The 25,145-nt window shown below is 39.7% G+C and overlaps 1 protein-coding gene and 1 long non-coding RNA gene across 3 annotated transcripts in view; one reads left to right on the forward strand and one right to left on the reverse strand.

Annotated features, from left to right (window-relative positions):
• The window catches only part of CTNNAL1 (catenin alpha like 1), a 56,537-nt gene extending 56,327 nt beyond the window's left edge, over positions 1-210 (reverse strand). Inside the window, exon 1 of the mRNA XM_038175727.2 lies at positions 1-210. Within this exon, the coding sequence (XP_038031655.1) occupies positions 1-126 (126 nt within the window). The 5' untranslated portion in view covers positions 127-210.
• A 2,432-nt stretch (positions 211-2,642) lies between these two features.
• LOC119716005 (uncharacterized) lies at positions 2,643-25,145 on the forward strand. Of its 2 annotated transcripts, none has more exons than XR_005263616.2 (3): positions 2,643-2,796; positions 21,938-22,099; positions 24,867-25,145. It is a non-coding gene; the product is annotated as an uncharacterized lncRNA (long non-coding RNA). The 2 variants fall into 2 exon arrangements; XR_005263617.2 differs by lacking the exon at positions 2,643-2,796 and adding an exon at positions 12,694-12,852.

Here is a 25,145-nt window from a genome sequence, read left to right on the forward strand (position 1 = left end):
CTGCGACACCAGCGGCACCAGCGTCTGCTCCACCGAGCGCGTGCGGATCTCCAGCCCCGCGTCCGCCCCCAGCCCCGACGAGGACGACGAGGAGACGCCGCTGCTGCTGCACGGGGACGTGGCCATGGCGGGCAGCACGACCAGACGACGACCACCGCCTTCCTCCTCCTCCTCCTCTTCGCCCCTCCAACTCCGCTGCCGCCCCGCCCCCCGCTGCCTTGCGCGGGCTCAGCCCTCAGCTCCCCCCCTGCCCGCCCCTCGGGACGGGATTTAAAGCGGCAGCGCCGCTCCTCATGGCTCCGTCCCCGGCCCCTCACGCCGCCCCTGTGCCCGCATCGCCCCCACACGGATCAAGGGTCTTGTCCCGGGGGTCCCCGCCCCGCCGTGGGGACCTCCCGGGGAACGGGAGCCGGCCTGCTGTGGGACTCGGGTTGGGCCCGGCCTCGGTGCCGAGTCGCATCGTCTGTGGTTGAATAAATCAAAAGTACTCGAAGAGGAATAAAAGTTGTTCTCCGTGTATTTGTTTCGTGTTCTGGTTTTGGAATGGGCTGAACTCGCTCCCCAGCACCAGAGCACATCATACCCATGGAGGTCTCCCCATCCAATTCGGCTCCGTTTGGTCCCACCAAGGCACATCCACACCAACCTGTGGTATCGGGACCGAGGTCCTGGCGCTGTGGGCCACTGAGGTGCAAAGCAGCTCCCACCCACAAATGAGGGAACCGAGCTCAGCACCACATGCATGCCTACACGCACTGCCCAGCGTCGAGGCGAGCAAACCGCCCTACTGCCCTACCACCACACCACAGCCCCCCAGTCGGAGCCCAGGACCTCTGTCAGGCTGCTCAGAGTTCAGACAGGGCAACCCCAAAGACATGTATCTGGCTTTCTTACCTTGTATCATTTCGTGTCTTCAGAAAGATTTCTGACCTGTCCCGCACAAAACATCCTTCTCCCAGTTTCGAAACCTGGATATAAGATGAAGGCCAGCGTTTGTTGTCCCACGGAGTTATCTATATTTATTGAAAAAAGAAAATTGCCAGAACTGCAAGTATAACCCTAGATAAAGATATGACCCTATTCCTAGCTCTTCAGGAAATTGGTTTCCAGCACCATCTCATATTTTCTAAAATGACATCTTATATAACATCGAGTGCTACATGAGAGAGATGAAGACGTAAATCTACCATGGTACAAAAACATCTAAGTGATGGCATAGGCTTGAAATAAATGCTAGTCATGTTTGATCAAAGTGGTTTAAAGCACACTCGAGATTTTTTTTTCTCCTAATTTTTATGCATTTTCTTACAAGCCATTTTCTTCTTTTCCAGGTCATTTGATTTCCCTTTACGTCTTTCTCAATACCTAGATTCTAAGCCTTGGAAAACGATTGTTATTTTCTGATATGTTTTGGTAGAGTGCTTGGGACAGCTGTGGCTGCAGCCTCGCCAAGCCTGCACACTGACCAGTACAGGAGACTCATGGATCGTATGAGTAAAGGCATACACCACACAAAGTGTCAGTAACACAAGGGAGAAGTGCCTTCCTTTGTCCTCCTCCCTCCCTACGACCTTCTATTTCGTCCTTCAGAATTGTTAATTCCCATTCATTGACTGTTTTCTAAATATTATCATAACATAAATCACATTGACATCTACAGATATGAATCTGTGATTCATATTAGAAATGAACCAGAAGCACACGCACACTTGGATGCATAATTTGGTGTGGTTAGCTAAGTTCGTGTCACTTAATTTCAAAGACTGCCGTCTGTCTTCTTCAATACTGTAGAGAGATCAGACATCAAGGGTCTGATAAACATTTTTTTATTCAAAGCCAAGTTATTAGCAGAGGTTAACAGTGAATTTTACAGATTTTGACTTTACATTGAAAAGGAAAACAAACTGGGTATGAAAAAAATGGTAGCAGTTCAAAAGTAATTTTCTGCACATTGGATGAATGATAGAAACATTACAATGACTTTCAGCAGACAGAAGTCCTGTTCCCAATCTGCCGCTCTCTATTCCTGCTTCCAATTTGTTTTCACTAGAGAAGCAATATCAGTGGGCCGTGCTAGCGACAAGAATATCTCATTCTCCCACTTCTCTTCAGGTACTTCCAGTTCAAACATGGAAACCACACGCTCTGCTTCTGGGTCCTGTGTTGGGCAAGCAGAGTGCATGCTGTGATGGTTTAATTTAACACATTTGAAAAGCTCTAGCATGCTGCAGACTAACATGTTTGAAGACTTCTCGAGGAGATCTTCAAAAATGATAGCCCGGAGCCTAATTGTGTTTTTTTAATTATGTTGAGACAGTTTGAATAAGCCAGTGTGATAGATTACAACCACACCTTTGGCATGCCAACACATACTTCTGAGGGAGCACTCTGAATTTGCAAAGCACAGCATGGGAATGCTTTGCATATGAACATTTTCATGTGATGAATTCAGGAAAGGAGCAGTCCCTCATCCCCAGAAGAATGCCCCTCATTCCTGTAATGCAGGAGGGGTATTATTGGCCAGTTTCTAGACAGCTATTACCATTTAGCTCTGCTTTTCAAATGAAAGGTATTTGAAATATAAGGATAGAGGACAAAAGTAACACCTACTAGACTATACTTCTAACTTCAAAACTTTGTCAGTGATCAAAGGGAAGGAAGTGATTCATACCTTCATAGCATTATGATCATGGCAATCTGTTCCTCCTCATTCTGTTTCCAGACTTCATTCAGGGATGTGACACCTTCTGCTCCTCTATCCATGATCTCCCACAAGCTTGGGTTCCCACACAACAGGTAAAATAGCTTTCTCTAGTCTAGCTCTTCACTTTTTTTTTTTTTTACTTTTTTTTTTTTCTTTTCCTATCTGAAGCAAGATTTTTAAGAGGAAAGATTAATATCCAGCACAGTGTTGAGCCAAAACACTGTCTTTTCTCTGATTTAATATCCCCCACACCTTGACAGTGACAATACTCCTGAGAAGGAAGGCTGTTTTGAGTTTTTATTCATAGCTAGGCTTCTGAACGTGAATGCTGGTGCCTTAGCTTTGGTGGGAATTATATGAAATATACTAATGAGTGGGCTTCTCTTGTTCTGTCTGAACCATGGCTTGTCTACAGAGGCTGTCAGTCAGCCTCACTTTGGTGATTAGCACCTTCTTTTACCTTCCAGCTAAAACATGTATTCCCTGGTCTCCTTATAGGAAAATGAGAAAAAAACACTGAAAGTGTTTTTGCTAACGTGGCCATTTTGACTGGCTTAAGGTCAGTGGCCAGGGTAGAAACCTTTTCCAGTGGGAGAAACCTTGTGTCTAACCCTTAGGAAGCAGATTGTTATACTTGTGGCATGTGTGCTGTCAAGGCAGGGGCAGTAATACAGATGCCATTGAACCAGTCAGGACAGGTTTGAACTTGTGTTTTGTGAAGAGGAGCTGCAAAGTTTCTGGCCACAGAGAGCAGTTGGTCTAGGAAACACAAACTGCAGGGAAAACAAGGAAATACTGGTAAAGACCAGCTGATGGGATCAAAGGAATTTTCAGTAGGTTTTGATAATGAGCATTTTTCCATGCATACTTATAAGTAATCAGATAAGATGTATAAATTATCTAAATTAGTAACACTTTGAGGGTGAATTCCAAAAGCAAGTAATTGTTCTTTATCCTCCCATGGAGAACATCCCAAACATCCAGGGGTGAGAGGAAGTAGTGCCACCATTGCTTCCTTATCTCACAGCTGCAGTCTGGAAAGCAGAGCTGTGTGGGCTGTGTCAGATTGCTCACCTTCAGCTCCTTTTCTCTTTCCTCCAGGTGAGAATAAAGCAAGAGCAGTGTGGGAGGGGAAATCACTTCAATCATCTTTCCATATGAAATTTAGAAATCGACTCTAAAATTAAAACTTTTCCCATGATTACCTCCAGTTGCCTCTATCACTTGACAAAGTCATATTTCTTTTCTGTTTCAGTGTGGATGCTTGAGAGCAAACTCATGAAATCAGTCATTTTAAAGATGACTAAAACTTTTAGACTTTTGAGAAATGTCAAAAGATGGGAGACAAGCATTGCTTGAAATGTCTAATCCTGATTATTAATGGTTATTAACTCCAAAGTACCTTGCTTTTCTTTATAAAGCCAAAAAACACCAACTCTTATGTTTACTTCTTACTATGTAGTAAAATACTTCACTTCACAAAAAAATAACATTTTTTTTTTTAAATGGAGAGTATTTTATGTGACTATATATTTACTACACATGTTTGTCATTTTGTGAATTACTAGTTCTGCTACATGACTGTAACAGTTATTACAGGGACTATTAAGAAGAAGAGGACGTAAAAATAATGCATAGAAATATTCCAAGGGCTACAGCTAGTGTCAATTTTTATTCTGCATGTTTATTCAGAATAAATGTTTATGCCTCTGTGCCTATACAGCCAGAGGATGGCTTCAGATCATTCTCTGACTTTACAAGGTTATAGCTGCCAAAATCTTCAGCAAGCAGCAGCTATTTGGCCATGCTACCAAATGTAGTACCCCTCCAAAACACTTCTGTTTGCCATGGCTATCAAAAACAAAATGAGGAACCTTGCTTGAATGGTCAGATATTGATAACCCATCATGGATTGACAGCCTCTTTCACAGAGCATCCAAAAATACAGTTACCCCTGTTAGTTTTCAGAGGAGTTTAAGGACTTAACATGTTTCATAACTCCTAACACCATCTAAAGACTTCTGCAAACAGTAGCTCATTTTGGGGGATAGGTTTACAGGGTAAATTACCTGTCACATGTTGACTGAGAAGTGCAAAAGTTTCAGTTAACTGATCAAAATTAAGGAAAAATATAGTCAGGGCCTGAAGAATATATCCCACCTTCTCACTGAAGTTTCTTACCCAAAGTACTTAAAGTCATAGTAGAATTGTGTCTGAGGTAAGAAAAAGCAAAGGAACAATTTTCAATCCTGTAACATGTTTTTTGTTTAAAGTTAGTATGAGACTTTATTGGCAAGGAAAGATCGACACTAATGGAGACTGCTGGAGATGCCCAAGACTTTCCCCTGTAAATCCCATGCTTTTATTTTTTTATGAATATGCTAAAATTCAAACCTTGGGTGTGGTTATCTGACAGGTGTTTGTCTCCAAAATTATTTGTTCATTTAATTTTCAGAAGAAATGGCATAGTGTGTTTTTGTTTTTTAAAGTGAGGTTAGGGGGAAAAATGCATTTGCCAAAACTGAATGATTCTTACCCTTGTTTTGTGAAGAAGATCCAGGCTGACTCAGGAAGGTAAAATTTAGTGAGATGGATGTAAACAGGATGAACAGTCAGAGAAATGCCTTTTGTCATCTCTTAATGAACAGTTTGCCTAGATTTAGATGAAAAATAGTTTTCTGAAAACTCTTTTTCTGGAGACATTTTTTTAGAATTTAGTTGAAGGCTAACAACAAAATTTTCTGAAACCTCCACATACATTAAGCAAGACTATTTTTTGAGAGCTTAGTATACAGGACAAATGTGAAGAGTAGGAATAAATGAGAATATGGCAAGCTGAAGGAGAGCACAACAAATGATGTGAGAACAAGGGCCAGAGTATGAGAGGGCTGCGTAGGAGGACCTAACTCTGTGCTGGTTTTCATCATTCTCCAGCTGCAGGAATTACCTTCAAAAGTCTCCTCCGTGTGACAATCAGGGACTTCCATCTTTTCCACAGGTACGAGATATTGCAGAAGTTCAGACTGTTTTGTAGTCAAGTCTGGTACCCTTTTTTTTTTTTTTTCCTTTATTTTTAGTTTCCCTGCATTGTCCTTTAAAAATATTAGTGATGTATGGACATGAGTCTAGCATTTACTGAGAGTGGTGTGACAGCTTCTAGAGGTGAAACGCCTCTTCTGTTTAGTGTCACCTGTGAATTTGGGCTTTTCATCTGAAAAGTACAGTTTCATCTTGAAACTTGAGTAGAAATTACAGTGCATTTTTATAAAATCATATCCTAGGAATGGTGGAGCATGGGACCTTTTTGAAACTAACACTATTTAGCAGTGATTTAATGTACTCTTCAAAACTCTCAATGCTGCTGTAACATATCAGGTAAAATCAGTTCTTGGATGGTCTGTTCCTGAATGATAAGCAATAATTTGGGCTTGTTTTCTTTGCAGTCTATGACATTCTTCTTTCATACATTTTTATTTTTCACAGGACTGTGGCTGTGGCTTGTTACTTCTATGATCCTGTTCTAAACAATAGCTAAGACACTAGTTTTAGGAAAAGGTATGAGCAGCCTCACAATGCAGGATGATCTTCCTTTTGGAAAGTCTTAAACAGGCCTGTAGTTAGGGATTAGATTAATCTTTGATGCAAAATGTTTTCTTTCTTTCAAATCTTTTATCATCCTAGTACTGAGCATTTTTTTTTAACCATTCCTGTAGGCTATAAAATATATATGGAGGATTAAAGGTTTGAAGAAATCTCTAGCCTGCAAAATCTCTAAGAGCATTTGCCACCTAGCAACAGCCAGGACCATGTGTGTGCTTCGAACAATCAGGAATTGGGTGATTCACAAGAAACCTCCACGCTGCTTATAAGCAGGACTGTAACTTCTGGAGGAAGGAAAAACACAGCAAAAGATTCGGGTTACATCACTGACAAAGGGGTTTCATTACCATAAGAAGTCCCTCACAGGGTGACAAATAATCAAGATGAAAAAGAATGTGTGAGAGCAGCAGAAAGGGAAACAATGACGTTCCTATTACAGCAGTGGCCTTTACAATAAATGATATGTCAGCTTTTTCATTTTGAATTGTGCTGAATAAGTTGGTCATTTTAATTCATCAGCAAATGAATACTTAGATTAGAAGCTATTTTCTTTTCAAATTTGCATTTACCAGCTTAGTCATGCAATAAATACCACATTCCTTGAGAAGCTGGAATTATCTGCATATTATTTTTAAACGTACTGTTTGCAAACGTTAGCGATTCACAAATACAGGTACTCTGTTAGTTTGCATGGGGATATGCAGGGAAAGTATGGGAATATTATGAGAGGGAGTGTAATTGCAACATGCATGAGCTGGCTATCCAAATCCCATTGGTCCACATTTTTGTGATGCTAATGAATATGTAGGAAAAATTACACAGCTGCTAAGGCACAGGAATTCTTCTTAGCCTACTCTTCTGCATAAGCTTTTGCAACATCTATGAATGTGTTTCTTTGTATATCAGTTATCCCATTCACTCTATTTTCCTACTTTTTTTTTTTCCCTTCTTAGAGGAAAGAAACAAGGGATATTCAAGGACACTGTGTCTTTCATACCTCCCAGACCTCTGAACTGTTGATACTTGTTAAGGAATTTTACCCATGTGACATTCTTAAATTAACCTGGATCTTTAGTAAAAAAAAAAAAAAAAAAAAGCAGCTTCTAGACTTGTGACTGTATTGTTTAAACTTCCCTATTATCAGGGTACTAAAAAAATACTTTCTTTCAATATATGGTATTTTTAGAACACAGGCTATAGTGTCTCAGTTAACAAACCAACAAATACATGATTAATATGCATTGCTAACAAACTACTTTTAAAATGCTTGAAGATGGTGCTTTGTTCCTAAATTAGACTACTTTACTATTTGGAGAAATCATTAGCCTAGCCCCTTACAGGCAGCTGGTAGGATTCAATTCTCTTTCTGGCAGCAGGAGAGTACATGCTGGAGTATCAGAATTGGAGCAGAAAATTGTAAGTGCAGCTGAAATGGAAAGGGAAGCAGCAAGCTATTGCCAAGGGAACACAGGGATTTTTGTAATAAGTGCGTTCGCTGAGTTTATACCAAATACAAAAAGTTCTGGAAAAGATCATGTAAATAATGGCAAATTTAGTACTAAAAGTATTTCACAGAGCTTGACATTTGCACTGAATTGCCAGTGCTGTATGAACCACTGTAATATAGACAGGCCCTAAAAGGCAAAAGTTTTCAAAGCTAAACAAGGTGTTTAAGTGTAAGGAGCATGTTGACAGATTGTTTTTGTGTTGTACTCACTAGCAGTAGCCCCTGCTCGGCAACATGCCTACTGATGTGGGTTGGTGCATTGCCAGACAAGAACTGCATGTTCAGATGTGCTCAGGACGCTGTAGAAGTTCCTCTGAAAAGAGTAAGTTTGCAAAACACAGAGGGAAGTCGCTTCAGAGCCCAAGCCTTCCTGCTTCACACTTAGTCTCTTCCAGTAAATAATCAGGATGTGAAATCTAGCTGTGTTTTGGTTAAGAAGAAAATAATTTTATAGTCATATGTTTCTTTGATCCTGTTTATTAATGAGGAATGATAAAAGTCCTGCTTCTCTGAAGACAACAGAAACCAAGCAATAGGAAACAGTTTGTGCTTTCAGAGCTTCAGGCTTCTCGTCAGCTGCTGTTTAGCCCACAAATGGCTTCAGGACCTCATTCAGTGTTTTAGCCTAAGTCTGTATCCATTTTAATTTCTTATAATACCTTATAATATAATAATACCTTATAATATAATTTCTCATAGTAGAGCAGCATAATTAGAAAAATATCATTCTTCTTAAAATGACACATTTTTGTAAATGTAAAATGTTACAGGGCAATCCATACTGATGGTTACACAGTGATGGAGTTGACATCTGACATGCTCAAATACTGATCTGCATTTAGGCAGGGAATCTCAGCCCTTTCAGCGGGAACTGTGCAACAGCTGTGTTTTATCTGCTTCTCTGGCCTTCTCAAAAGTGAGGATTGAGGGAATACAGCAAACAAGATAATGTTTCTATTAGTTCTAGCAGAGCTTGTCCTTGACGTTAAAAGAGAACGCGTTAGGATTTGTATTTTCTAAAGAAATGGGCAAAGCAGAAACAAGAAGGAAAGTGAAAGAAATCCACATTGACCAGTGTAGCCTTATGTCCAGGTCATATACGTAGCCTGCAGAACCAGATTAAAATCCCTGCTCATCCAGTTTCAGACCATACTCTTGAAACCAGATTCTCTCTTCCCATGTGAATGCTCAGCTGTGGATGTTTCAGGGTGGTGGCCTTTTTTTAAAGAAGTCTGAGACAGGTTTTGACTCCATCCTGGAGTCAAAAACATGGCTTTGTTCCCTTACAAATCTTACCTAACCCTAGAAAAAAAAAAGAGATTCAATAACAATTTGGATAATAATAATAATAATAATAATAATAATAATAATAATAATAGACAATAATAAAATGTCAGTATTGACATTTTACTGGTATGCTTATGATTTATGCTCTTTTCACATGAAAATAGAATTGGAATTAAAACATGTGATGTGGAACAGCTCATAATATGTTGAGCAATGTTTCATCCTAAATAACTGGTGCTACATTCCACATAAGGATTTAAGCATAAATGCTCATTTTTTTCATTCCTAATATTCTTTTCAAAGTCTGATGATACTTTAAGATACCTCTTCTCCTTTAAACACCTTCTTAGTGAAAATTGAATGTATACTCTTGACTTCTAAATCATATAACATTTTGATTCCTTCTCTTAAAACTTTCCCCCAGATAAGTCATATTTGAAATATGAGTTTCAGAAAAAGTTCAGCATTCCACAAGTACCTTAAAAAAGGCATGAGCGCCGTTCTTCTGCCAGGGATTTTGTGTATCTGGGCAGATTACAATGGACTTAATGTGCATGATGAAATTGTATTATAGCCATGCAGTTTGTATTATATTATTATTATATATCTCCCATCACTTCTTCTTCCCAGTTAACATTCTCCTCATTTACATCTTGAGACTGTTATCCCTCAGGAGATTATTTTCCAGTTTTTACAGAGCAACATGTTCAAATAATTAGAATCACCAGTTTTTCATACTCCTCATTTTTAATAGAGCAAACCCCAGAGCTGGTTCTGTTATACTTGGCTGCAGCCCTCTAGTAAAAAAAGAGTAAAAACCAATTAACTCTTTCAGTACCTTACACTTACTCCATTAGGATTCCACTGAATGAAAGTCTTTGGCAAGAGCCAAAGGCTTGGAAGTCATCTCTCACCTCCTCAGTGCTCTGGGAACAGGCAAAGGCCAACAAAAGGCACTTTTGTTAATCCCTGCATCCTATCGCTCATCTTCTTGTAATCTCAAACTCTCCTGCAAAGACTTGGCTGTATTCTGGCTTCCTACCGTCTGATAACTTTTCATGTTTATCAAGGTATTATCTGTTTAGCACTATTGAGACCCTTGTTTTTTTTTGGCAGCTTAGTGTGAAGGAATTGTTACAAGGAATTAGGTGCAGGGAACCTTCCGTACCTTACAATATGTGGAGTTGTTCTGACTTTACTTTTGTCCTGTGCTGCTACAGTTGATAAGGAGAGACATTTCATTCCTATTTCCTCAGCTTTCTACGTTTATTTTCCTTCTAATGAGATGGATGCACACTGGGGTCATGGTACAGGGGAGGTTAGGGATCCTTGCCTTGCTACCTGCTGGCTGTGTGCTGCAGCTGCTCACCCTGGGTAGGGCTGAGCTCCCAGTACCCCAGCGATGGACTTCACCTTCACACGATGAGTACCACTGATGGAGCTGCTTTGCAGAGGCACACTCTTCAAGTCAAACATCAGTAGCATATATACCCTCATAGAGGGGAAATAGATTTGTTTCCAATAAGGAGACAACTTCTTGTCCTGTCTTGGCAGTTTTGCTTCAGAAGAATTGGTTGCAGGTTTTCTGGGAAAGGTTTTGTTTTGTTTTGTTTTGTTCTGTTCTGTTTTGTTAAGAGTTTTTCCCTTGTTCCTAAGAATGCACTGTTAGATCATCCAACCAAAGCTATTGTTCCTTTCTCTGGATTATTTATGTGAGGCTGCTGGGAGAATTGATGTTAAAAGCTGGAATTAAATTCTCTGGCTTTTGCTTTCTGTAGATCCCAGCCTTAGAGAGCATCCTAGGACACAATAGGTCACACATAACTCTATACTATTCCAAGAAAGAAAGGAAATGCATGATTCAGATGAGTAAGTGCTTTAATGATTTCTGGTTGAGACATGCTGCTGTGCATAGTTTTTTCATCTTCCAAGGGATGATAAACAAGTTTTTGAAACTGGCAATTGAAGGGAAACTTAGCAGAGCTTTTAGCTGAGAAGGTAAGACTGCATTAAGTACAACCTCGGTAGAAGACAATACAGGGAACTATGATCAAGGATAGAAAAGCTAAATTTAGCCCATTCCCTTCAAATTTTTATCTGACATCAAGGTCTTATTGTTAATAGTTGCCTTTCTTTGTGCTAAGTCATGCAGTTTAGGTTATGTTCTTCCATTCAGAAGGAAGGAATGGAAGAAGAAAGATGGAAATGTTCAGTGCATTTATAGACATATATAAAATATGAGCAAAGAGAGATAGTCAAGTCTCCTCTGTTCCACAGCACTAAAGCAAAGAGAACATACAAGACAGGTATCCTGAGCAGGTTTTTAACACACAAATCTTTCTTTTTAGAAAGATTTATCTAACTTTTTTTTTTTTTTTTAAGTTATAGATTGAACATATATATGGAGCTTATTGCTCCAGTATAACACATTGAAAGGAAACTTCAGCTACCGCCACATCTGGCCTTGGAGCTAAATGCTTGGAGAGGGCTGTGAATCACTACATTTGATTCCAACAGGAATCCTATGACAAGCTGTGTCCCCGTATAGTACATGAATATGGATCTTAATGTTTGTATCTATGCAATGCCTTAGTCCAGCGTAGTAAAGAGATAAGTTTCAGTATCTAGTACTAAGGTACAAAGCTGGTGTTTTCTGAAAATGCCTCTGCATCCAAAGACTCAGGAACTATGTAACAGTTGTGGTAAGGAAAAGCTGAACTAGCCAGTTGCATAAAATGAGAAGTGCCTTTGTGTAGCTGCATCTACTTATGTACCAGTAACACAGTAAATAAACCTGTGATAATTTAGGAAAGACTATGAAGAATGTTAGCTTTGTTTGCTGACAAGGTATCAAATAACTGATAAAAGCTGGATACAACGAATATCACTTCTATCTTTTTTTTTTTTTTTTTTTTTTTTCTTTCCAGTGTAGCCTTTACTGGAAAATGTTAAACAAGGCTTCCTTGAATTCATTGTCCTCTGCTATTTGGAAGCTCCAAATTAACCTGACGTCATTGCTTATAGATTCCCTGCTCATCTCTTTTCCTTGGTTGAATATAGAGCTTTTATCACAGTTCTACAGTGAATATTTTCCAAAGTAAATTCAGGGTTGCTTTCAACAAATATTTAATTGTCTGAAATTCATTTTATGCAAACATCACAGATGATACTATTCAAATGAATAGATATAGAATATAATGTAAAAACTGATGTATTAAATTAACTTAAATTTAAATATCTATGGGGAAAAAATATATTATCCATACAATGCTCTTTTCAATAGATTTGGTGTTCTATGATAAAAATTAGCAAATCCTACTATGGTTTCTGGCAAGGGATTGGAGAGATTTTCTTAAAGAAGCATGTCTTTACGTCATGAAGTCTAAACCCACGACTCCTAAGCTTGCCTTTCCTATTAATTTCTCCCCACAAATATTTTTGAAAGCTCATAACCTGTGTTTCTTCTCTGCAATTATTTTCTATATGCGAAAACTTCATCTCAAGTGACTTTGAATAATTCAGATCTGCAGACTCTATTTTGTTATAATTTTAATGCCATAAATTTGATAATTGCTTTATTACTTACAATAGAGCTGTATGGATCCAGTTATTTGATAATGCAGTCTGAAATCACCAAAAGCTTGCTGAAGTTAGGAAACTGGAAGAAACTTACCTGAAAAGGGCTACTGCACACCCATTGAGTCGAACTCATCCCAGTGCTCACTCTCTTCCAGGCATGGCTTTCAACTTCCAGGTCTGTTTTTAATAAAAGCATTTCCCAAGTTCTACACACTTCCAGCTGATGTTAATTCTAACTGTTTAAGAACAGGTTTATGGTTTTTATGTCTACTTATTATTGTGGCCAAGTTGCAAAAGAGGTTTGTTTACTTACTGTAAGAAAATTGAAATGGCTTTTGTATACCTTAAGTAGGTAAAAGTCAAACACCACTTGATAGCATTTCAGTCTTTACACAGTTCAACTTTTCAGTTACCTTTCATGTCCTGATTCTGCCAAAGTAATGCCTTTTTTAATTCGCATGTGAGAAAAACGTATAACTTTCAGTTTTAGCCAGATTTTTTTTAAAACCAAAATAACACAGTCTGCCATTCCTTCCAAATGAATTTCTCAGGCTGCAAGGTGATCAGCAGAGTTAAAATGTGGAAATAAAACAGTCTTATAAATTCATGTACAAGATGTTCCAAGAATACAGTCAGAGCTCAGAAGAGAAGGAGACAAAGAGGACTGGTGAAGGATAAAACACTGTGCAGACTCATTTGCAGTTCTACAGTGAGCGCCTTTATGTGCCTGGTGCCTTTCCACTCCTTCTCAAAAGCATAAGACTTCCAGGAGAGAGTGAACTTTAAATTATTTTTGGCGTTTCTTACAAGGAGAAAGTTGCTAGTAACTACAGCAAAAAAGAACTAGTGATTTAAGACTAATTTCAAAATACTTGCTTTTCCTTTAACTCCTTAAAAACAAGACTTTTGTTATACAAAATAACTAGATATTTATTTCTGTCTCTGGTTTACAGACCAGATTACAGGAACATAAAGAATTCAATTTGCTAAGACTTCCACAACAAATCTGTAGCCAAGGCAGAAACAGAAGCCTGGGTTCTTCAGGCCACTGCTCTAACAATTAAATTTGCTGTGTGATTTTGCTGATATAAATATATGCGATAGCTCATAGTTTTTGAATAGATAACATTCTGGATAGTCAGAAAGCAGCCCAAGTAGAAGCTGAGTCATTGCTAGGTTATATTTTTAACTGATGTCATCATCTCACCATTCACTATACCCAGCATCAGTTTGGCTGTACATTTCTCTTGCAGCCCATCCATTTTCTTCTACTCTATTATTGTCAGAGAGGATTTCTAAGCTGGTCTGCAGTATGCTCCTCTACTGAATGCAAATCTCTCATGATATTCTAACACACCACTTAAGAGAAACTGGCAACCTAAGAGCAACATAAGAGGCAGTTAGATATCATTTATAACAAAAATACAGTTCTGACTGTAGAGACAAAATATGCCAAAGAAAATATATGTATAGTAGATGGCTCCTTAATAGGCATGTTGATAGTACGGTCCAAAGATGCTTCAGGCTTACGTCCATGCTGACTGTTATTATCATTAATGCAGTGGGAAACTATACCAGCCATAAAAATGGGGAGGTTATCAGTCCCAAAACATGTAATGAAGTTTCATCATTAAAGAATACAAGGATCACAACAGAGACAGATAATGTCATTGAAAGCACAGAGACTGAGCAGAATAGCAGGGTTTTCTAGTTGTGAAGCAAATATAAATGTTGACTAATGTAACTTCATGTTGTAGCACAGTGCTAATGGAAAAACACCCTTCAGACAGATGCGTTGTTGAATCTCATAGGGGACCACTCTAATCCTTGCATAATATAATGAAGAAAGTCTACTGCACTAAACCAAGAATAGATACTTTTAGCAAAATCATTCAATGGTTTGAAACAAACAAACAAACCAACCAACCAATGAACCAACCAACCAACCAAACCAAAAAAAAAAAAAAAAAGTAGCCAGAGCACTGGCTTTTCACCAAGCAATTCAACCTACAAAAAGGGGAATTGTAGCTACACCGCCCTAGGAACTCTGACTCACAGTGTCACACGTCCTCCTTGTTCCAGAGGGGAAACAGTCTGCACCACCCTTTTTCCTGGCACAGCCTGCTTCCTCCTCTCCAGCTCTGGATGCAGCCCAACCCACTGACCTGTGAGACCATGGCTCTCTACTTTCTTTGCCCACTTCAGAAAGAGGATGGATCCGTCCACTGACAACTCTTTGCTGTCTCATACAGAACAGCAGGTAGTCCATACCCTTCTGTGCAGGCATTCAAAAGGGCTCACAAAAGGATTTCAAATATTTGTGCAAATGTTGACAATCTGGATTATGTTTTAGCTTCTTAAAATAAATTAAAATGTTACTGATTCGACCAGTTCTTTAGTGAGTTTACTGTTACCTCTTGGCACATTTTCAGCAACTTCAACACAGTGAAAACTTCTATTGTTCATCTTATCTCAAAAATACTGTTAAGGTTGCCAGAAAAGGTGTACTTACCACTTAAATGCATCAAGTATGGTTGATGACTCTGAATGAATAGACAAGGCTTTATACTAGCCCTCCCAAACCTGACCATTAGTTCTAGTTTACTGTTTTTTTTTCTCCTGTCCATTCATGGAATGGATTAAATTGAAGGGTGCACTCTGATGGGCTGATGGACTGCAAGGAGAACTACTAAAGACTTGGGAAAAGATGTAACGTTCTTTTGGTTAGGAATACACACAGCAGAAGAGCTAGGACAGTAGTTGTATCTGTCACCTGAAATAGCATGTGGGATAAAAGAGATCACAAACAAAGAAGATGCTATCGTCACTAACACTAAGGGAGAGGAACATATATCATGGTAATTTTACTAGTAGTTTTACTGCTCCTTTTACCATCTTAAGAAAGCTCACAACTGGCTAAACGGCAGAGCCTTCTTGAGATCCTAAAGAATTCTGTATCTGTGAAGTGTGAGATAAATGCTTTTGGGGAAAAAAAGTGCAGGAAGTAAACTTGGCAGGCAAACATGTTTTAAGAGTGGAAAGAAGCTGTGATTGAGAAGGGATAGGTTCTCTGTATGTGACAAGAGAGAGACTTGTTTCTATTTCAAATTCAGGCAACTGAATTTGTTGGAGGAAGTAATGTATGCAGAAAAAAAAAAAAAAGATTAAAAAAATATTTTATTTATTTTTTAAAAGTAAAGAAAATGTGCTACTTATATATGCAAGTCCAGTAAAAAAAAAAAAAAAAAATCTTCTGGATCTTGACAATGTTATTTGGAAAATTCCCTCTCCATTGTGGTTGGGGCACCTTAATGCCCCCTTCACTTCTCTCTAGTCACCTAACAGAGCATGATCCAGGTCCGTAACAGATCTCTTCATCCAGTTTCTAATTCCGTAAATTGGATCTCAACCTCTGCAAAGTTTATCCCTCTCTTCTTGTTCTCCTCATACTTGAAGGACTGGAAAAAGTACTGCATTTAGAGCCAGATCCCATGGTTCTCTGGAATGGCACTCCCTGTCCAAAGCTAGTTTCAAGCAGCATGTAACTGTCCTTCACTTTCCTAGAGGAAAGAATTCACTCCACTGCCTTTCCACTTCATTTTCCTAGAGGAAGGAATTCACTCCTACCCTACTCCTTCGTGAGTCCTCTTGAGATATCTCTTCCTCCCTCCAATGTGCTGGTTTATGTAGTGAGTCAGACTGGGGACAGATCTATTACGTATGGTGCTCCCCTCCAGCAAATATACAGTCATTGCCTCTGTACCTCAGAGCTAGACTGCTGCAACAACGCAGTTGTAACTGAGTTCCCAGTCCACTCGGAGGCTGAGGTTGTTACAAGATGTACCACTTCATTAAGCAGGATATTTTACTGTGAAGCGAGAGAGCTAGTACTTTCTGTTCTGCAAAAGCTGGTTGAGGATTACGGCTGGAGATTCAGAAGTATTGCTTTAAATACATGAATCTCTATCTGGCCCATGACTTATTTTCATGAGGCTGTGTTTTTTCCTGTATTGTGCTGCCTCGCAGCTGTCAATTTCAGGTTAGAGACTTTTAGCTGAAAGACTTTGATACATCATGAAGTATCAGAAGAGACAATGAAAAAATGAATGAATTCACAGAATGGTTTGGATTAGAAGAGGCCTTAAAGATTAAAGATTTGTTTCCACCCCCTCTGCCATGGGCAGGGACAATTCCCACCAGACCAGGTTGCCCAAGGCTCCATCCAACCTGGACTTGAAAACCTCCAGGGATGGGGCATCCACAGCTTCTCTGGCAAACCTGTGCCAGTGCCTCACCACCTTCTGAGTGAAGAATTTCTTTCTTATATTTAATCTACACCTACCCTCTTTTCATTTAAGAGTGTTACCCCTTATTCTGTCAAACCATTATCATTTGTCCACTCAATGCTGATGGTGTGCTTTACTTATGAAGTGCTAAAGCTATCACGTAGCACAACTGTAATCCAAAAGTTAAGAAACATTATTTATCCTGATACATATTTATCCTTATATATAATTCCTTTATCAATGTAATGTTAAAGGGGACTTATCAGAGTCAAATATTTGCATGTTTCAGAACCCTGCTAAGGGCTTTCACTGAGACAACTTCATGAAGTTGATGAAGTTGAAAGTATTTAATGGGATGACAGATATAACAAATTTGGAATTGCCACTGATAAATACACTTACAACAATAGCATTAATATATGATAATAGTGCTAGAAAAATGCTGTCTCACCAAAGGGTGGAGGCACAGAGCTTACCAAGGTGTCCCTGCCATGGTGGAGGAGCACAGACCATCAACTGCATCAACTGCCTCTTCTAGGTTTCCAACCTCTTCTTTCTCCCCCTCACCTTCTTTTTTCCTCCTTTTTTTTTTTCTTTTTTTTTTTTTCTTTTTCTTTTTTTTCCCCTAACACTAACTTTTAACACTCACTTCTAATACTCTTTTATATCCTAACCTTATTTATCCTCCCCCAGCCACTCCACAAAAGACTTGCATGACTTGGGTGGGTGAAGAGTCAAGTACTACAGTCATATATGTTTAGCATGTACTTCATTAAATTCTTTACCACATCCAGCGGTGTTAACTTTCATACTTATTTTATTAATCTAATAATCATTTAATATGTATTTAATATTCATTTTACACATAATGCAGCAAAAGGTTTCACTCTGAGCACAGTGGCATTCAAGATTCTGTTCTGCTGCTGAAACAGGGCCATCCCTGCACCACAAGACTTTCTCCTTTGGCAGCCTCTCATACCAAGCTTGCAAATCCCCACCCACAAAGTTTATTTAAGAGATAAGGAGGAGCACACTGCTCAGCTCCCCTTTGCTCAAGGCCGGTGCTTATCAGTGACACTAAGCCTGCCTATTCTCCACAAGCAATAGTCCATTGCTGTTATCTTTGCAGGGAGTTGATATCAGTGACACTCTCCAAATCTCAGAATCTTATTTCTGTTGTTTCCTTGGAAGGGGAAAATCTCCTACATTTTTTAAAAAACCTTTTCCTTCCAGCTTATATATCCTGTTGGATGATCACTAAAATATACCACGGGTATGGCAATGACTTCATAGTTACTGCTTCCCAGGTTAAACTGTCAAATTTTTGACATGCTCCATAAAAATGTCTTGTAAGTTTTTCTTGTACTGCCTATTTTCATAATAAATTGCTTCATAATTTCATCATGAACATAAAAGGAAAAATCAAAGGAAAAACTGTGCACAATATAAGCTGTACTTGGCAGCTGCACTGGGTAATATACATTGCAGAAAAATGGAAACAGAAAAATTAATAGGCAGTGGATATGAACATGAACTGTGTCAGAGTTGTTCTAAATCAGTAACATTTGACAGAAGATTTCTTCTCCAAATATAACTTTCAAATTATTGGGTAACCATCATGATAGTATAAATTATCATTCTTTTGAATATCCTTTTGAAAGAGAATGTAGAGATTAAAGGAAAATTATCAGATTCTACTTATTCACAGACCAAATTGCTTCCTAGTTAAAATCCAATAGTAAAATATGTCTAGAAAAACATTTCTGTCTCAATGTAGGTCAGGCTAGTCCAAAAATTCACTTGATTTATTTTATTAATAAAAATTATCCAGGCAAAAAAATCGCTTATTTCATTAGGAGGTTTAACGTGTGGTTGACTTGAATTGAGACTTCTTGTCTTGAAATGTTTTCATTTCTTAGTTCAAATTAGTCTCAGTTAGGCAGTCTCCCTTCTCATTAAGCTGATATAATGCACTGCAGGAGCCATGGGCAACTGCAAAGGCAATCTGAGTGGGGAGCTCAGGCCGTTGAGAAGAACATGAATACCACTCACACCTCAGGTACCAAAGTAAGGCCAAGGGACAAGTTAATTTCAAGCAAGACAGATTTATGTGTTTTTACATTACTAAACCAAAAATGTCTAATTGAAAATGAATAAATCAGTATTTTGGCTTTGGGGTATTCAAGATGAAATCATCCATTTTTCAAGAGTGGAATTCCCAGGAACTACAAATTCTCATTTATAATATACTAGAAACTAAAATATGCAGCGGACCTCTTAAATACCTTTTACATGAACAGTTAACTAAGAACAACCTCCCATTTAGACTTCAGCTCTACAGGTCACAGGGGCACAAGTGTAATAGGTTTACAAATTACTCAAATGCTAGTGCTGATTCAGAGGATTTATTTCAGATCTGTGAAAGTTCTGGGTCATGAGCAGCTGGGCTGTCATACCAGTACTCTGTCAGTACCGTGGAGATCGGGGTGACATGAGAACTTGGGCCGAGATAAAACAACAGGTCATGGTGTAAAGCAGTGGGCTAGGACACAGGGAGTCAGGATTCCAGTTTTACCTTCCCAGGCTTGGTTGTTTGCTGGATTCCAAAGCCTGTATTTTATTTATAGAAATATAAATTTCATATCCAAGACAGTGACAGACAGCATGCCTTGTTTGTTGGAGGAAGCTAGCAGTACTCCATGTACAGCAGATCCCAGGGGGTCCCAGAGTATTTAGGAACAGTGCATCAGCAAAGAATTTCTGTCATTGCTACAAATAAAAGAATCCCATCAAAATAATTTTCACATTTTATAGTATATTCCTTCATAATTTAGCCCTACAGATTGCTTCATTTTCTTGGAGAGGAGAGGAGAGGAGAGGAGAGGAGAGGAGAGGAGAGGAGAGGAGAGGAGAGGAGAGGAGAGGAGAGGAGAGGAGAGGAGAGGAGAGGAGAGGAGAGGAGAGGAGAGGAGAGGAGAGGAGAGGAGAGGAGAGGAGAGGAGAGGAGAGGAGAGGAGAGGAGAGGAGAGGAGAGGAGAGGAGAGGAGAGGAGAGGAGAGGAGAGGAGAGGCACTGAAATGGGTTGAGGGAAAAAATATTCAGATGTGAATATAAACACCTTTCTTTTAGTGTTCTTCAGAAATATTAAAACCTCAGGGTCACTGAATGAGCAGTGAGGCTTTTGAGACATATCTGTGGGTAGGTGTGGCTGTTCACTCAACTCTTGCTCAGGTTTTGGCCTAAAACACAGCTCATGCTAAAACCTGGTATATGCTGGGAGCAGTGCCATCACCAGAGACCAACACAAGGGGCAGGAAGAGATAAGGGCCATCCTGCAGCCAGACCCAGAATAAGCCATTAACACCTGCTGCCGTCATCTCCTGAATTTTTGCGGCAGTCCCACAGGCAGTTTCTCCCAGCTCCACTGACTTACGGCAGCACTACATACCCCAAGCCCAATCTGCAAGGTATGTCAGCTCACCCGAAAAGACGCTGGAGCTGATCCAAGAGCAGCAGGACTGCTGAGGCTGTCACATTCCCCAGTGTGACACGGGGGATACCAGCACCAAGAGGGAGGAGGAGGATGGATCAGCACTCTTGCCTGGGGAATGTCTTGCCCCCAAGCACAGGAATGTGAATTTGTGGATTAGTGTGATAATGAAATAGTGAATTAGAAATGTAACAAGTTAGGCTATCCATTAAAAGCGGATTTGTCCTTGTTTGAATTTCACCTAATGAGCTCATGAACTCAAATTTGATTCACGGAATACGTTGTTCTGGAAATGTGAGAGGTCCAAACAAACTGTGTCATTAGGAACTGGCACAGTGTGGTGGAAGGACACAGGCTGCCTTTGTTTTCCTATTGGGGGTGTTGTTATTGGTTGACTGTTTTGACTTTGCATTGATTATTCTTGCCATTTTTATTTATTATTATTTTTTAATCTAGTGTCCAGCAGCATTTTTCCCAGGTATTTTGGACTTTGTCACTTCACTACATTAAGTTTATTGGTGTTTTGTGTCAACATAATTTGCTACTGGCAGGTTCTTCTGCACAAGCCCACTGAACAAATTCCATGCATTCCCCATGCTCTCGTTCCCCTTGACTCACACCATGCAATTGTTTTTATGGATTTAAATGGGATTTCTTCAGAAAAAGGGACAACACAGCATGTGAAGATGTAATAGGAAATAATGTGACCTTACATGTGATTCTGGTTATGCTACCAGATACTTCAGATTTCCAGGGAATGATTACTGTAGAGTACATACTTATTTTTGACATTTCTGAAATTAACTTTGCCTAGTCAGAGGACTAAGGCTTTTGTAAAGGGTCCTGACATTTTACTTTGCTGAATACCTTAGCCAGTGCTGTGTTCTCATTTACATTAAAACACAAACATCTTGAACTATTTATACTTCAGGGATTAAAGAGTAAATAAACTACCGAAAGATAAGATACTTAACATTGCTCTGACAGAGAAAGGAAACAAACACAGGTCTCTGGGCTCTTTGGGGATAATGCACTGGGACACTGAGGAGAGGAGAGGCATCATAATTTTTCCTTTTTTTTTTTTTTTTTTTTTCTTTGTGTATTAAGTCTCAAACTGTCATTCCTTAGTATTCTTGTCCCTTTTTTGAAAATCCGTACAGTAGGGTAAATCACGTAAATCATGTAAATACCATTCTGGTGCAAGGCTTCTCTCATCAGTGATGATTTTTAAGATTGTTTAATGCATTTTGATGTGATTCCAACATACTTCCTTGTACCATTTAATAATTAATCATAAACCTAAGTTAAAGATAAATGACATTTCAGATAATAAGTGGCACTTTTAAAGGAGCATTTGAGTGTCTGTTTTAACAGTACTGTTCCAGTCTGTTTAAGTGCTGTTCTTTAGAATCCCAGATTTTTTCCTTAAAGGCCTTTCTGCTAATTTCCTGTTGTGTCACATTGTCATTTTTCTTGTTCTACAGAAATAAATCATCTTCATGTAACTGGCTTCTGACAGGACACTGACAATGTTTAAGAAGGATCTCCAGGTCGGAGCATTACTATTTATCATTGTCTCTTGCCTTGATGACTGATACAGCTGATTAGTTGAATGGATGGCATAACTATTCAAAGCACCAGGAATAGTAAGTGTGAAATCACTCATCACCCAGGAGACATGCAGAGGCTGCTCTTCTTTCCTACTGATACAGCTGAGATATGTGAAGTTAGGATTTCTGCAGGTGGTGCTCAGCTAAGGCAGTTTCAGTAGTCCTCTACTCTGCTTTAGTTGCTGCTGAATGGTATTTAGATATTTCCCAGTCTGCTAAAGATAATTGCCCCTAAATCCTACCTATTTAACTTTTGTTGTCACGGCTCCTGAACCTGGATGAAGGTTTTTTGTTTGTTTGTTTTTTGTTTTTTGTTTTTTTTTTTTTGTTTTGTTTTTCATCTTGCATAACTCATTAGGGGAGAACAAAGTGAACAGCTACGGTGACTAAACCAGGCCAGTAACAGAGCAGCTCTGCAGACAGAGTGGAGCAGCTAGAGGCAGCAACCTCTTGATGTGAATACTCAGCAGCAGTGACAGCCTGCTTATGCCTGTGGGGCCATCCTGCTACTCTACCATTAACAGCTTCTAACAGCTCCTGTTGCTTGCATAAAAGAAAATGTTTGGTAGGAGGTAACTTACTTGCTGTGTGGTCGGACTGAGGTCATTTCAGTGAAGTATAAGAGAGCAGGAAAAGATGTAGCTCTTGGATCCTGGAGTCCAGACTCTGACCTAACTTCAAGTTGTCTGAAGGCATGCTATCCATCAGAATCTGAAAAGTCCAATGTTTATGTCACAGCCGAGCACTTTTAGCTGCATTTATTTTTCTTGTACTTCAAGTGCATAATAATGCAAGCACAGCTGAGGACACGTCAGACACAAGCTTTGTGAACATGGTGAGAGCATATGTGGACAGCATCTCCCCCTCTGCTTCCCATCACTGCCCAGTGAAGGTAGAGACCCGACTTATACGCTGTTTTGGAAAAAAAAAAAAAGAAAGTGGTGAGGAAAACCACCCATCCCAACGTTAACAAGGTCAGGTACCCATCCCTGGGAGGGGAGGACTGCTGCAGTGGCTTGCTAAGTGCCACAGCTCTGGGAAGGCACTGAGCAGTGGCTATGTGGCAGTGTGGGGAGATGGCTTGGTGCCACTCATGGCAGTAGCACACCCTGTGTTAGCTCAGACATGGTGAGTGGTAACAGTCATGGACTGCTAACTTTTGGTTGAAAGAGATTTTAGTTAGGATAAACTTCTCAGCCAGACCTCTCAAAGGTTGAATATTTCTAATTTTACTATCACAGCCTCTTGTCTTTGTTGATCTGAGTTATACAGCAGCAGTTGTTCTGAACATCAAGCACTGCTCTCTCAATGGCAAATTCCAGGTGATTTTAGAGAGACTTCTCAGGGTTTAGGAGGTTGTGGGTTAAATCCCCCAGAAGCTGTTGCTGTTCTCTTCTGAAACTGGAATTAAAAATGAAATTGCCATTTTCTCATAGGGTAAAACAGCTTCTCTTGAAGATGTTGGAAATCTGCCACAAGGTCTATGCAGCAGCTGTTGTGAAGCAGGGGGAAATGGTAGAGAGCTGGAAATTGAGACCAACAGCTGCATAATTATTTTTTTACAGCTGTCTCATGCCTTTTTTTCTTTGATACGCATCTTTTATTATTTTGTGATATTTATGAACTATTTATCATGACAACACGTCACTTCTGGGTCTGGGGCATGGGGTGAGCACTCGTGAGTGACAAGAAGATTGCCTGCTCTTTTGTGATGAGCTGCCTGGTGAGCAGTTCCACTGGGTTGAAAGAGAACAGTGACTTTGCTTTGGAAAATGTGTGCAAGAAATAGTAATTGCACTTTTGGAAGACCCCTGGTAGTTGATATTACTGCAGAAGATTTGGGAGGGTGCAAAGGAAGGGAGGACTGAGCCAGGCTCGTTTCAGTGGTGCCCAGTGCAAGGACAAGAGGCAGTGGGCACAAACTGGGACACAGGAGGTGATGCCCAAACATCAGGGAGCCCTTCTGTGCTGTGCAAGTGACAGACAGAGCACTGGCACAGGCTGCCCAGACAGGATGTGGGGTCTCCTCCTCAGAGATCTCCAAAAGCCACCTGGACTTAGCCCTGGGCAGCCTGCTCTGGGTGTCCCTGCTGGAGCAGGGGTGGGACCAGGCAGTCGCCAGAGGGCCCTGCCTGCCTCAGCCATGCTGAGATCCTGTGATTCTGTGACTGCCCAGTGAGAAATGAAGTGCAGCCATCTCCCATCCTATATCTGAAAACATAGACAATTCGATGAGATACTAATGGAAAGCTACCTCCCAAGTATCACTTGATTAAGGTGACCACCATGCCAGGACAGAAGTTTTCAGATCACTCTGATCTCCAAGTATTGCAGCCATATGTCTTTTCTATGTGTAACCTCTCTCTCTCCTCCCATGTTGGTAGAATTGTCAGGCAAGATTAAAGAAGACTGGTCTTTGTAAGAGCAACTGGAATGCTGTGATCAGCTCTGGAAGGGATGAAGGAGGATAACTATGCAAAAAATGTCAGAAAATGTTTTAAGTAGGAACTCTGTAAACTTTAGGTGCATGTTCACAGTTCCCCCCCACTTATAATCCTCTACTGAATCTTTCAATATGTATTATTTTTATACATATTATAAAACAAAGCAATGCTGGCCTTCTGTCACTCTTCAGCCCTTCAATCATACTTATGACATGCTGAAATTTGATATTTTTTCCACAGGAAGTGGCTGGGAATTTGTTTACTGATACCGACATGTGAAGTCAGGTCTCTGAGAGCTGAGGTATGTTATTGAATTAATCCCTTCTAACACTTTGTGCTTTGTTCTGATGTGTTTTCAGATAAGAGTTACCATTATGACAAAAGAATTTGTCATCGGTTCTTTGCCATAACACCATCTGCAGAGAACGCGTCACTTCAGAAACCTCGGCATGTAAAATGGAGCTCATCAAGGGTTACACAATAAAATATATATATATAAAATGAACATGCTGTAAAATAAATAAAAGTCATGTTCAGTTACCAATGGCAGTTTGCCATCATCCATACCTTCATCATCTTTAAACAATTCAAAGACTGTATTTGAGAAATCCTCACCTAACGTACAGAAGAAAGTTATA

This window comes from Anas platyrhynchos, chromosome 2 (assembly GCF_047663525.1).
Source record: "Anas platyrhynchos isolate ZD024472 breed Pekin duck chromosome 2, IASCAAS_PekinDuck_T2T, whole genome shotgun sequence".
NCBI lineage: Eukaryota > Metazoa > Chordata > Aves > Anseriformes > Anatidae > Anas > Anas platyrhynchos.